At 39.8% G+C, this 10744-nt stretch overlaps 1 protein-coding gene across 1 annotated transcript in view; it reads left to right on the plus strand.

Moving 5' to 3' along the window:
• Positions 1-1157: 1157 nt before the first annotated feature.
• The window catches only part of LOC111867228 (polyadenylate-binding protein 1), a 25559-nt gene continuing 15972 nt past the window's right edge, over positions 1158-10744 (plus strand). The window contains exons 1-4 of the mRNA XM_023856879.2: positions 1158-1687; positions 1914-2107; positions 8612-8890; positions 10205-10321. Coding sequence (XP_023712647.1) covers positions 1495-1687; positions 1914-2107; positions 8612-8890; positions 10205-10321 — 783 coding nt within the window. The 5' untranslated portion in view covers positions 1158-1494. The remainder of the gene's footprint in view (positions 1688-1913; positions 2108-8611; positions 8891-10204; positions 10322-10744) is intronic.

Raw genomic sequence — 10744 nt, forward strand, 5'->3', positions numbered from 1 at the left:
ATGTTCATTATATTGCTTCAGTAATTTCATTATGTTGGTCATATTATTGTGTTCAGCACTGAACTTATGAACATATATATATATATCAGACTTTCAAGGTTCATTATATTTGTTAATTTAATTTATTATTTTGGCCACATTATTATGTTTAGTATTGAATTTGGAAACATGGGCATGTTTCAGAACATGATGTTTGTCAGAGTTCTGCAGTTATTTTATTGCTTTTCATATATTAATAAATTCAATCTTGATCTTGTTAACAGTAGTGTATATCAGATTTTCGAGTTTCATTATACTACTGAAATTAATAACAAATGGAAACCTCAGTATTATTACTCCCTATACATGATTTATAACACATTAATGTAACTGAAAAGCTATGTTCTGTGTAGCTTTCAAGCGTAAGTTGTAAGCAAAGTTACGAAGTTGAATACAAGTATCTGATGGAAACAGAATTTTCTTTCAAGTTTACCCACCATCAGCTTTCCTAAACACAAGCATTCTATATATGTTATAGTTCAAATATCCATTGCATTTCAGTAAGTGGGTGTTGAATTGATGTAAATGAAATGTTCTTATTTTGCAGGCACTGGTGAGAAACTTTCTCCTTATACTCGTAAATAATGTTGCAACCTGATATCTTGTACTGCAGAGGTTCTTTCTCTGTTGTGTGTTTTCTGTTTTCGAACTGAGTTTAATATCATTCAACTCATGCCCCTCCAGATGGTTTTGAGCGAAGTGATATTAAACTCAGTTCAAAAACAAAATACACAGTGGAGTAAGAACCTCTGCAGTACAAGAGGCCAGGGTTGCAACATTATTTATCTGGAGAAAGTTTCCCACCAGTGCCTGTAAAATATGAACATTTCATTTACATCAATTATTATTTCTAGCAATTCGTGTGTCCCAGTGATTCTTTGCGAAGGAGGAGTACACAAAGGCGGGTGGTATAATAGCATACTTTCTTACCGACAGGGCAGGTGGTATGATAGCAGACCCTCTTGCCGATCGAGCTCTCGGCACTGGGTGAAGCCATTTTGTGTCAATAGTGTCCGCTGGATACTGCGGCAGCAGTGATGCTTCAAGACGTCACGGTGGCTCTGTAGCCCACCAATAGCATTGAGCGGCATTGTGTTACCAACCCCCTGCTCTCTGCGCTCTCTACTCATATAGAGTAGGGCGAGTAGGGCTTGTTTGTGTGAGGTTGTGTCTCCTCAAACATAGGTTACACAACCCACGTCAATTCCGTGACATAACTTAAAAAAACCAAAAAAATTATAAAACTAGTAAAAATCCCAGAAAAAAAATCGAAAAATCTGTGAAAATTAACGTGAAACAAGTTGACTTAAGTGCGTGTGGTCTTGAACCTACAACGTGGGCATTCTGGAAGGACTGAAGCTAGCCATTTTCTTGGAAGAAAGGTTTCGCAGATTGAAAGTGTGTTGTATTGTAATATTAGCTTCTGTGGTAAAATATATATAACTTCACCCAAAAATGAATCCAGGTGGCCCCAATTACCCTATGGCCTCTTTGTATGTTGGCGATTTGCACCATGATGTCACGGAGGCCATGCTGTTTGAAAAATTTTCAACGGCAGGGCCTGTACTTTCAATTCGGGTTTGTAGGGACATGATTACCCGCAGATCCCTGGGATATGCGTACGTCAACTTTCAGCAACCAGCAGATGGTAATTAACATAACTTTTTTCAGTAAATTTAATTCTTATAGATATTTTAGCCATATTTCAAACGACGTCCCAAGTGCAACAATTTATTGTGGTTCTTTTGTCTTGCCCTCTTCTACACTACACTACGACTACTACTACATTTCAAACATTGGATTGGACTGCCTGTGCATTTCTATGACATTGCTTTTAAGGTTTTGTGGAAGGTATACCTGTTTGTTCATTTTAGCCGAGCGAGCTCTGGACACCATGAATTTTGACATGATAAAAGGGCGCCCTATTCGCATCATGTGGTCACAGCGTGATCCATCGCTTCGCAAATCCGGTGTTGGTAACGTTTTCATAAAAAACTTGGATAAAAGTATTGATAATAAGGCCATGTACGACACGTTCTCAGCATTTGGAAACATCTTGAGTTGTAAGGTATGTTATACACAATTTCCTGTAGTTCTCTGTATATTCAGACTTCTTGAGTTTGATAAACTGTGTATATGTGAATGTTTAGAGTGTTTGCAGTTCTCAATGCCAACAGGCGTGTAGATTGAGGTGGGTAGCTTCAGAGAGCATTTTGTAACAGAGAAAATATACGTTTAGGTTCCTACAGAGTGAAAGAAGGGCCATGTTATTTGTTGAAGCCAAGGCTTTGTTGTGATCTGTAATGGAAGAATGCAGGATGCTGTAGAATGAAAATCTGAGGTTTTACAGATTGAAGCAAAAGTACCAAAGTGTTATTTTATTGTTAAAACTTGTGCATTGTTACAAGCTTGCTGTTGATGTAAATGACTTTAGGATACTATGGCCATAATACTGAAATTTCAATAGAAAATTTACACACTTCCCATCTCTAGTAAGTCTTCATGGATGAAATTGTAATTGTTTCACTCTTAACACATTATAGCCCTTGAGGGGCACTTCAAAATCATGATTTTACTTGTCCATGTAAGTAGAATGAAGCTAAAAAAAGTACTCACAATTGACCGTTGTTAACTCACATTTGATGAGCAAGCATGTTTTTGGAGCTCTGTAGCAAAATATCAGAACATAATTGTTCTGATGCACAGAAAACTGGTGAGAACAAAAGCAAGGAGGAGCAGTGCTCTGCATCTGTAATCAAGGAAACAGAAATTTGGCCAGAAACAAAGGCTCAATCCTGGGATAGCTTTATTGCTTCAGTAAATTAACCATAAGTTCCACAGGCTCTTGTCCACCTGGTATGTTATTTGCCCTAATTACAAGCTCTTCTGTTGTGTTCCTTTTTGCAAAGGGCGCATAATGTAGTTGGTTGATGCACTATGCTACAACTGCAAGGTCGTGGGTTCGAGTTCCAATGAGGTTTTTTTTTTCAATTGACGTAATCGTTCCAGCTGCATGTGGCCCTGCGGTTGACTCAACCTCTAACAGATATGAGTACCAGAAATCTTTCTGGGGAGTAAAGCGCGGCCAACATGTAAGGCTGACAACCTTACTGCCATCTATGAGCCGATTGTCTGGAAAATGTGGGAGCCTCGACATCTCACAACCCTATGGGCCTCCACGGCCTGTTACTGGGATAGCTTTACCATTTTATCATTTTTACCAATATTGTGGACACTCTTGACTGATGCTTGTAGCGTGGTCATGCTACCAGATCCTGGTTGTAAGTGGGGGAACATGTCTGTATACACCTTCTGCTAGTTCAGAGCATTTCATTTTGAGGATGTTATTTGCTGTTCTTTAAGATGTCATAACTATCATTCCCCCTGAGATATATACGTGGTGCAATCCAAAAGTTCCCGAAATATATTAATAAAAACTATTACATCTTATGTAGGTCTTATTCTGCACCATCACCTTCAAAGTAGTCCCCTTGGGAGCGCATACACCGATCCCAGCTTTTCTGCCACTTTTGAAATGCATCCTGGAAGTCTTTCTTTGTTGGGGTGTTTAGTACCATCTGCGTTTCCGCTTGAATTTCCTCAACTGTATCAAATCTTCGCCCCTTCAACTTGTTTTTCATCTTGGGGAAGAGAAATAAGTCGCATGGAGCTAAGTCTGGCGAGTACAGTGGGTGGGGAACAACTGCCATATTGTTTTTAGCCAAACATTCCTGCACAATGTAAGCCATATGCGGTCGTGCGTTGTCATGGTGGAGTACCCAGTCAATCGTGCGCCGCTTCTCTGGACGTTTTCTCCTCATGTTCTCCCTCAAATGCCTTAGAACATTGCAATAGAACTCTTTATTGACTGTCTGACAAGGAGGGACAAACTCCTTATGAACAATCCCATCAATATCAAAAAAACAGATCAACATGGACTTAATGTTGCTCTTGACTTGTCGAGCTTTTTTTGGCTGAGGTGAAGAAGGGCTCTTCCATTGCGACGATTGCTGCTTGCTTTCAAGGTTGTAGCCATAAACCCAACTTTCGTCACCAGTGACAACCTTCGAAAGAAAGTTTGGATCCTCTTGAAGCTGTTGCTGAAGTTCCCTGCAGACTTCCAAGCAATGCTGCTTCTGTTCATTTTGCAGCAATCGTGGCACAAACTTCGCCGCAATCCTCCTCATGTTCAGTTCCTCTGACAAAATTCGTTAACATGTACCATAACTTAGTCCCAAGGTGTTACAGAGGTCTTGGATGGTCAGTCTACGATCTTGCAGAATCAGATCCCTAACTTTTGCGACATTTTCTGGTGTTTTGCCCATTGACGGCCGTCCCGAACGATCATCATCATCAGTCAATGTTCGGCCATTTTTAAAACGCTTATACCAGTTGTAAGTTTGTGTCTGGCCTAAACTGTTTTCACCAAAAGCTTGCTTCAACATTTGTTGTGTTTCTGCAGTGGTTTTCCCAAGTTTGAAACAAAACTTTATACAGACACGCTGGTCTCTCAGGTCAGCCATCGCAAAACCGCAAACTCACGGAAAAACAACAATGGAAATACCTTCACCAACAATAAACCCAACCACTCAACTCGACGCCGCTTGCCCCACTGATTCAAGAAGGATGTGTGAGGAGACATATAGCGGTATTTCGATGTACTCATAACCATTCACGCGCAAAATTCAAATTTCAGAAACTTTTGGATTGCCCCACGTATGTATGAATGAATTCCTGAACCTGCTTTGTCCCTTCGCCAAATAATTTTCTGTCTTGGTACTCTAAAGGTTATGTGATCAACAACATTAACATGGCTGCCAAGTTAGGAGAAACAGTAGTGTCATGGGACACAATCTGGAGTTCTTTTATGGCACTAGATTCATGAAACTTATTAGGTGTAGAAAACATGGAGAATAACAATATGGCATCTTCAGTAAAGCATTTTGGCATGAGGATGGTAACTGATGAGTCATATTGACTTGGACGCAGAATTTTTTTTTTTGTGCTATGAGGACATCTAAGATATGGTCAACAGAGCTAAAAGTGATGGTAGATGTGTGAACTGTGGTTGGAGAATTCATTTCCATTCACTTTGGAGGGGAAGTCTTTTCTTCTTGTAATTCACGTACCAGCCTTACGTTAACGATCACCTTCCTGTTACACTGATGTGACTTAATAATGAAGACAGTGTGAATTGTGCCCCACATGGCACATTGGCCCATGGTTTTCTAATAACCACGACCTGAACGACATCAAACTTTTAGTTTAATTGTGAATACTACTATTAAAAATAAACTTAGAACTAAACATATAATTTGACGAGTTATTTAACTTAGAGAGTTATTTAAACATTTTTCGTAATTTTTGTACCAGTTTTAAGACACATTGTGTTAATAAATTTCTTAATACTAAAATTCCTAGTATATAATAGACTTTAATTATTTTTAATTTTGAGCAACAACAGTGCATCAGTAGGATTTTGCATATGTCTTACATTCTCCAAAAAGGTGTATTTGCTATAACAACAGAGTGTAAAATATAGATCCATGTTAACATAATCCAATTTCAGAACTTAGTTTCTCTTGTAACTCGCCTGATGATGACCTAGAAAAGGTATAAACATTTAGTGTACACTAAATACAAGGTGGTTCAAATATGGCCGGGACTGATTATTTTTTTTAACTATAATTGCCAAACACTTACTTGCACATGTCAGTCTTCAACATACTCCCCTCCAGAGTCAACACATTTTTTCCAACGCACTGGAAGCACCCTGATGCCCTTTTAAAAAATGGCTTGTGGCGTCGTCCACAAACTGCATGCCTTGCAAGTCTGATTTGAGCCTCCCGAACAGGTAGAAATCACTTGGGGCCAAATTGGGACTGTACGGCGGATGTGTCAGATGATTCCATTTCAATTTCCAGAGGGTTTCCATCGTTTTGGCCATATAGGGGTGTGCATTGTCTTGAAGGAAGGCTACCTGCTTTCCACCCGCTTTCCGCTTGGATCAGATCTTTTCCTTCACATCTGTTGCCAGGAGGTCTGAGTAATAAGCTGCATTGACTGTTCTGGCATCTGTCAGAAAGTCTATATGGATAACTCCCTGCCAGTCCCAGAAGAACATTGTCATCACTTTCCTTGCCAAACGGCTCCTCCACACTTTCTTGTGATTAGGAGAACTGGTATGCCGCCACTCGCGTGATGACTGCTGGGACTCGGGAATGAAGTAGTGCACCCACATTTCATTGGTGATCACTATAGACTTCAAACTGCTGTAGGAGACGACTGGCAGCTTGCATGCACACCATTTTGTTCACGTCTGTCAAAGTGCGTGGTACCCACCATACATTCACCTTGCGATAGTGCAGGTGGTATTTCACGATGTCTTCTACACTACCAACACTGATGGACAGCATTGCTCCAAGTTCCTTGATAGTGATGCGCCTATTCTCACGAATAAGTGCGTCTGCATGATCAATGTTTGGCTCAGTGATGGATGTTCACGGCCGACGATCATGCAGTTCATTCTCCACGCGCTCTTTGCCCTCTCTGAAGCACTTACACCACTCAGACACATGGGTCCATGAGAGACACTTTTTCCCATACTGTTGTTGGAGTCTGTGGTGAATTTCAGCGGACGGGACGTTTTCTCCAAGGAGGAATTTGATCACAATGCGTTGTTCCACACTCCGCGGTACCTTCTGTTCGCTCATCACTCTAGCAACTCCCAGACAGGACTGAACAGGTTATAACCCAAACAGGAGGGAGGGTGGAGGTTGTGGCTTCACTCTCTCAAGGTTACACAGCTGCTGCGCAGGGCTTGTTTACACACAAATCAGTCCCGGTCATATTTGAACCACCTTGTAAACAATAGTGATACAGTAGTATCTATTTTGTCTTCATCTTGAAGATGCTTTTATGTCGTGTTGACTGCCCAGTTTATGCTGTTATGATATACAGGGCTGTTATAAATGGTTTGGGTGCTAAGAAATTAGTGTATTCTCATACTTGTTGCAGATGCAAAACATGAATTAACTTGAAAACGGCATAGAGACTCGTCCAGTTTCTGTTGACAACTTTGACTGTAATGTATCGGCTACTAATGACACCGTGATCGCTGTATACGGAAAGTGGCATCTCAAATGGAAACAGCACAATGTTGCTTGTGATATGATGATCTAGGCCCATTTCTCTGCCCCCTACATCCATTTGACCTTATTCATGAGACTTCCATCTGTGGGGACATGTGGCAGAGCAGTTGAACCCTAGTCTGATACTGCAGTCTCTTTGAGAGCTTCATTATCAGATAACTCCAGATAAACTTCATGAGCTCCCTGATGTTGCCATGTTTCATGTTTGTATCTATAAGCATTCTGAAGCCACTGATCTCTTGTCACTCAAATCAATTATAATAGCATCGCATTAACAGGCAGAGAAGATATTGTGCAATACTGAGCATAATGATAAAGATGCAGTGTAAGTACAGCCTGCTGGCATAGGTTGCCATGCGAATCCTGTCACAGCCTTACACTAGAGATTGTTTGAGCTGAGGAAATGGGATGCAGTGTCCTGACTACATACATTGGGTTCGGTTCCTTTTGTTATGCAGTGCTACTGATGTTGAGAGGATTTGAAAATCTGTGACTGTGATTATGGAGATATGTATTTAAAGATTGGTGGTCCACACTTGAACAGTTTTGTACACCAGTTTATAGTAACTTGGTGAAAAGTAACTAGTTTCTTCATGCATTAATTTCTTTAACAGAATTGTCACATGTTAGTGAATTAGACATGGGGTTGGTCCCTGTTATGTAGCTGTAACATGGACCACTTACAAAACATTTTCCTAGCAATTCCCCAAGAGTTTCTCTATTGTTGCATGTGTATTCATTGCAACACACAGGTTTTTACTGTGCAGTTGCCTGGCAGTGACTGTTCTCTTCTGGCTCCACTATTCTGGCCATCAGCCCTCGTGTCACTATATGAAGAAGTCAGTCAAGGCTATGGCAGCTGTTGGAAAATTGTCTTTGATAAACTGAATGGTTTTTACACTAAATTTTACACTATGTCCCACATATTTTTTTTTTTTGTGGTTTTCCACAGTCCCACCAGGGAAGTGCTTGGATATTACCTTGATTAGACCACAGCAGTGTCCTTCAGAATCCCTTCCATTTCACCCCTCACTCTTCCATTCAGTACTGTATAGTTTGGATACAGCTGTCTCGTAAAAAATCCACAAATTAAATTACCAGAATGCCACATACATTGCCTTCCCCATTGTAATTTCACAGCACAACTTGGATTTTTGACTTTTATCCAAAAGGTGCTTGGTTGGAATGTTGCTCAGGGCACCAAGTGGCCTCACTGATCTTTTTTTTTTTTTTTTTTTTTTTNTCTCAGGCCCATCAAGCAGACTACTAATGATTTCTACCCTGTTTATAGTATAATTAATAAACTTCCATATTTTATGGCCATCATTCAACATTTCAGAATCTTGAATTTAATTGTCTGTTATAAGCATGGTAAAATGATGCCGATAGCTTTATCGGTTTTGATTATTTCTTTTCATTAGGTAGCTCAAGATGAAACCGGAGCATCAAAAGGATACGGATTCGTCCACTTTGAGACAGAAGAAGCTGCCACGAAATCCATCGAGAAAGTTAATGGAATGCTGTTAAATGGAAAGAAAGTATTTGTCGGCAAGTTTGTTCCACGCAAGGAGCGTGAGAAGGAGCTAGGAGAGAAGGCTAAGCTCTTCACAAATGTCTACATTAAAAACTTTGGTGAGGACTTCAATGACGAACTGTTGCGAGAGATGTTTGAGAAATATGGCCAGATCACTAGCCACAAGGTAATAAAACTGGTGTTCATTAATCTGCTCATATCTCTGTCCACTTCATGGTAGCCTGCCCTAGGAAATGTTATTGTGATGTCAGTATTCCTAAACACTAGGTGTCACCTGTAGATTTTCAATAACTTATCAGGCCACACGGCCTTTGCCTGGGCCTTTTTTGTATTAATTATTTTTAACAAAAATTGTTTCGATTTTGTACATAAAGGTGACCGGCAATTAAAGTGCAAGTTTCAGTCAAAAATACTGCTGCAGGAAACCTGCGCATTTTTGAACGTGGACACATTGAAAGGAGGACAAGTGAGAAACAGAAGGTAGCAGAACAACTCCAAATACTCCTTCACATTTTGCATAAAGTACATGAGAATATGTGGCTCTGCTTATGGGTGTGTATGGGTTAATTTCATATATTTAAGGATACTTCATCTCGGCCCATGGGGAAATGAAGCTATTGTATGGTGAATGGGAGAGCCACTTATATGAATATGCTGGTTGGAGGAGAAAAACTTAGGGAAACACAGTTTTGCATGATCTTTACCCTTTCCATTGTCATTATGTTGCCTGAAGTCTGTATGGCTCTATGTGTATATCTCCTGTTGTTGCTAGCAAAGGCTTGGTAAAGTGTATCTCCTTTCGTTGCCAGGTAACAACTCCGCAAAGACATTCCAGTGGCAACTGGAGTAGAAGTTTTCTATGTGGTGTGTGTCATATGAAAGATACTGTTGCATTGTAGGCAGTAGAAGAATAGAAGTGGAAGAAAGAGAGAGTCCGTGATATTACAGAAAAAAGCAATCTGAAATTTGTTAGTAAGTTTTACGTATTCAAGGATGACACCAGACAACAGGAAGCATTGTAAATGAGGTTTCAACCTTTGTTGGGTATTATGAGAGTAGATCACCAGTGAAATACTGGGATAAAAAATGCTTTAAATATCTGTGAAATGAAAAACTATCAATCAAGTTGGGTGTAATGCATGCAGAGTGAAGATGAATCAGAACAGGAACTGGAAAAGCAACTGTTGTGACAAATCCTAGGATCCTGAAAAGTGAGGTTATAACCAATTGCATATATAGGATTTTGGTGCAGATAATTTGAGCCTAATCCTGTGTAGATGATAAAGCATTTCTTTAATTTTGTATATTGATGAAAACAAGTTAAAATGGTAAAAATGTGGAAGTCTGCTATGGAAAATACTTTGTGTTCTGTCCTGTATTTGCAGTTTTACCATCAAGACATCTTCAGTAATCTCTGCTCATCCCACGGTGAATATTTCAAGTGCCATAATTTGAATGCTAAACTTTTCATGTGATCTAGGTTATGAGCAAAGATGATGGGAAGTCCCGTGGTTTTGGTTTTGTTGCATTTGAAGAACCAGAAGATGCTGAAAGGGCCGTAGACGAGCTTAATGGCAAAGAACTAATTGAAGGCAAGGTATGGAAATGTATTGAGTACAGCTAACTCACTGGATCCGAGCTCTTTTTGAAAATATATTAAACCCTCATTATAATGGACCCACATGTAACGGACAAAATCTGGGTTTGAACAGATGTGAAGTTTTAGAAATGTTGAGGCATTGAGGAAGGTTTTGAAGTTAGAAAACTATTTAAAATAAAAAGGAACCCCAATAAAATATCTTTATGCAGTCACATTTTGTGTTTCTGTTTTCATTGCATGTATTGGCTATGTATCCTGTGGTGTAGTTCTGTGAATTACCCTTCACTCAGTTAACACTTTGCGGATGGTGCACCCTTTAAAAGGTTTTTCGCTTTTAACCCTTTGACGTGGTCATTTAAATTCCGCGGCCGCGGCTCCTGCGGTAATATATTCAGCCGGCCATTTAAATTTTGCTCGAAA

This window comes from Cryptotermes secundus, unplaced genomic scaffold, assembly GCF_002891405.2.
Source record: "Cryptotermes secundus unplaced genomic scaffold, Csec_1.0 scaffold945, whole genome shotgun sequence".
NCBI lineage: Eukaryota > Metazoa > Arthropoda > Insecta > Blattodea > Kalotermitidae > Cryptotermes > Cryptotermes secundus.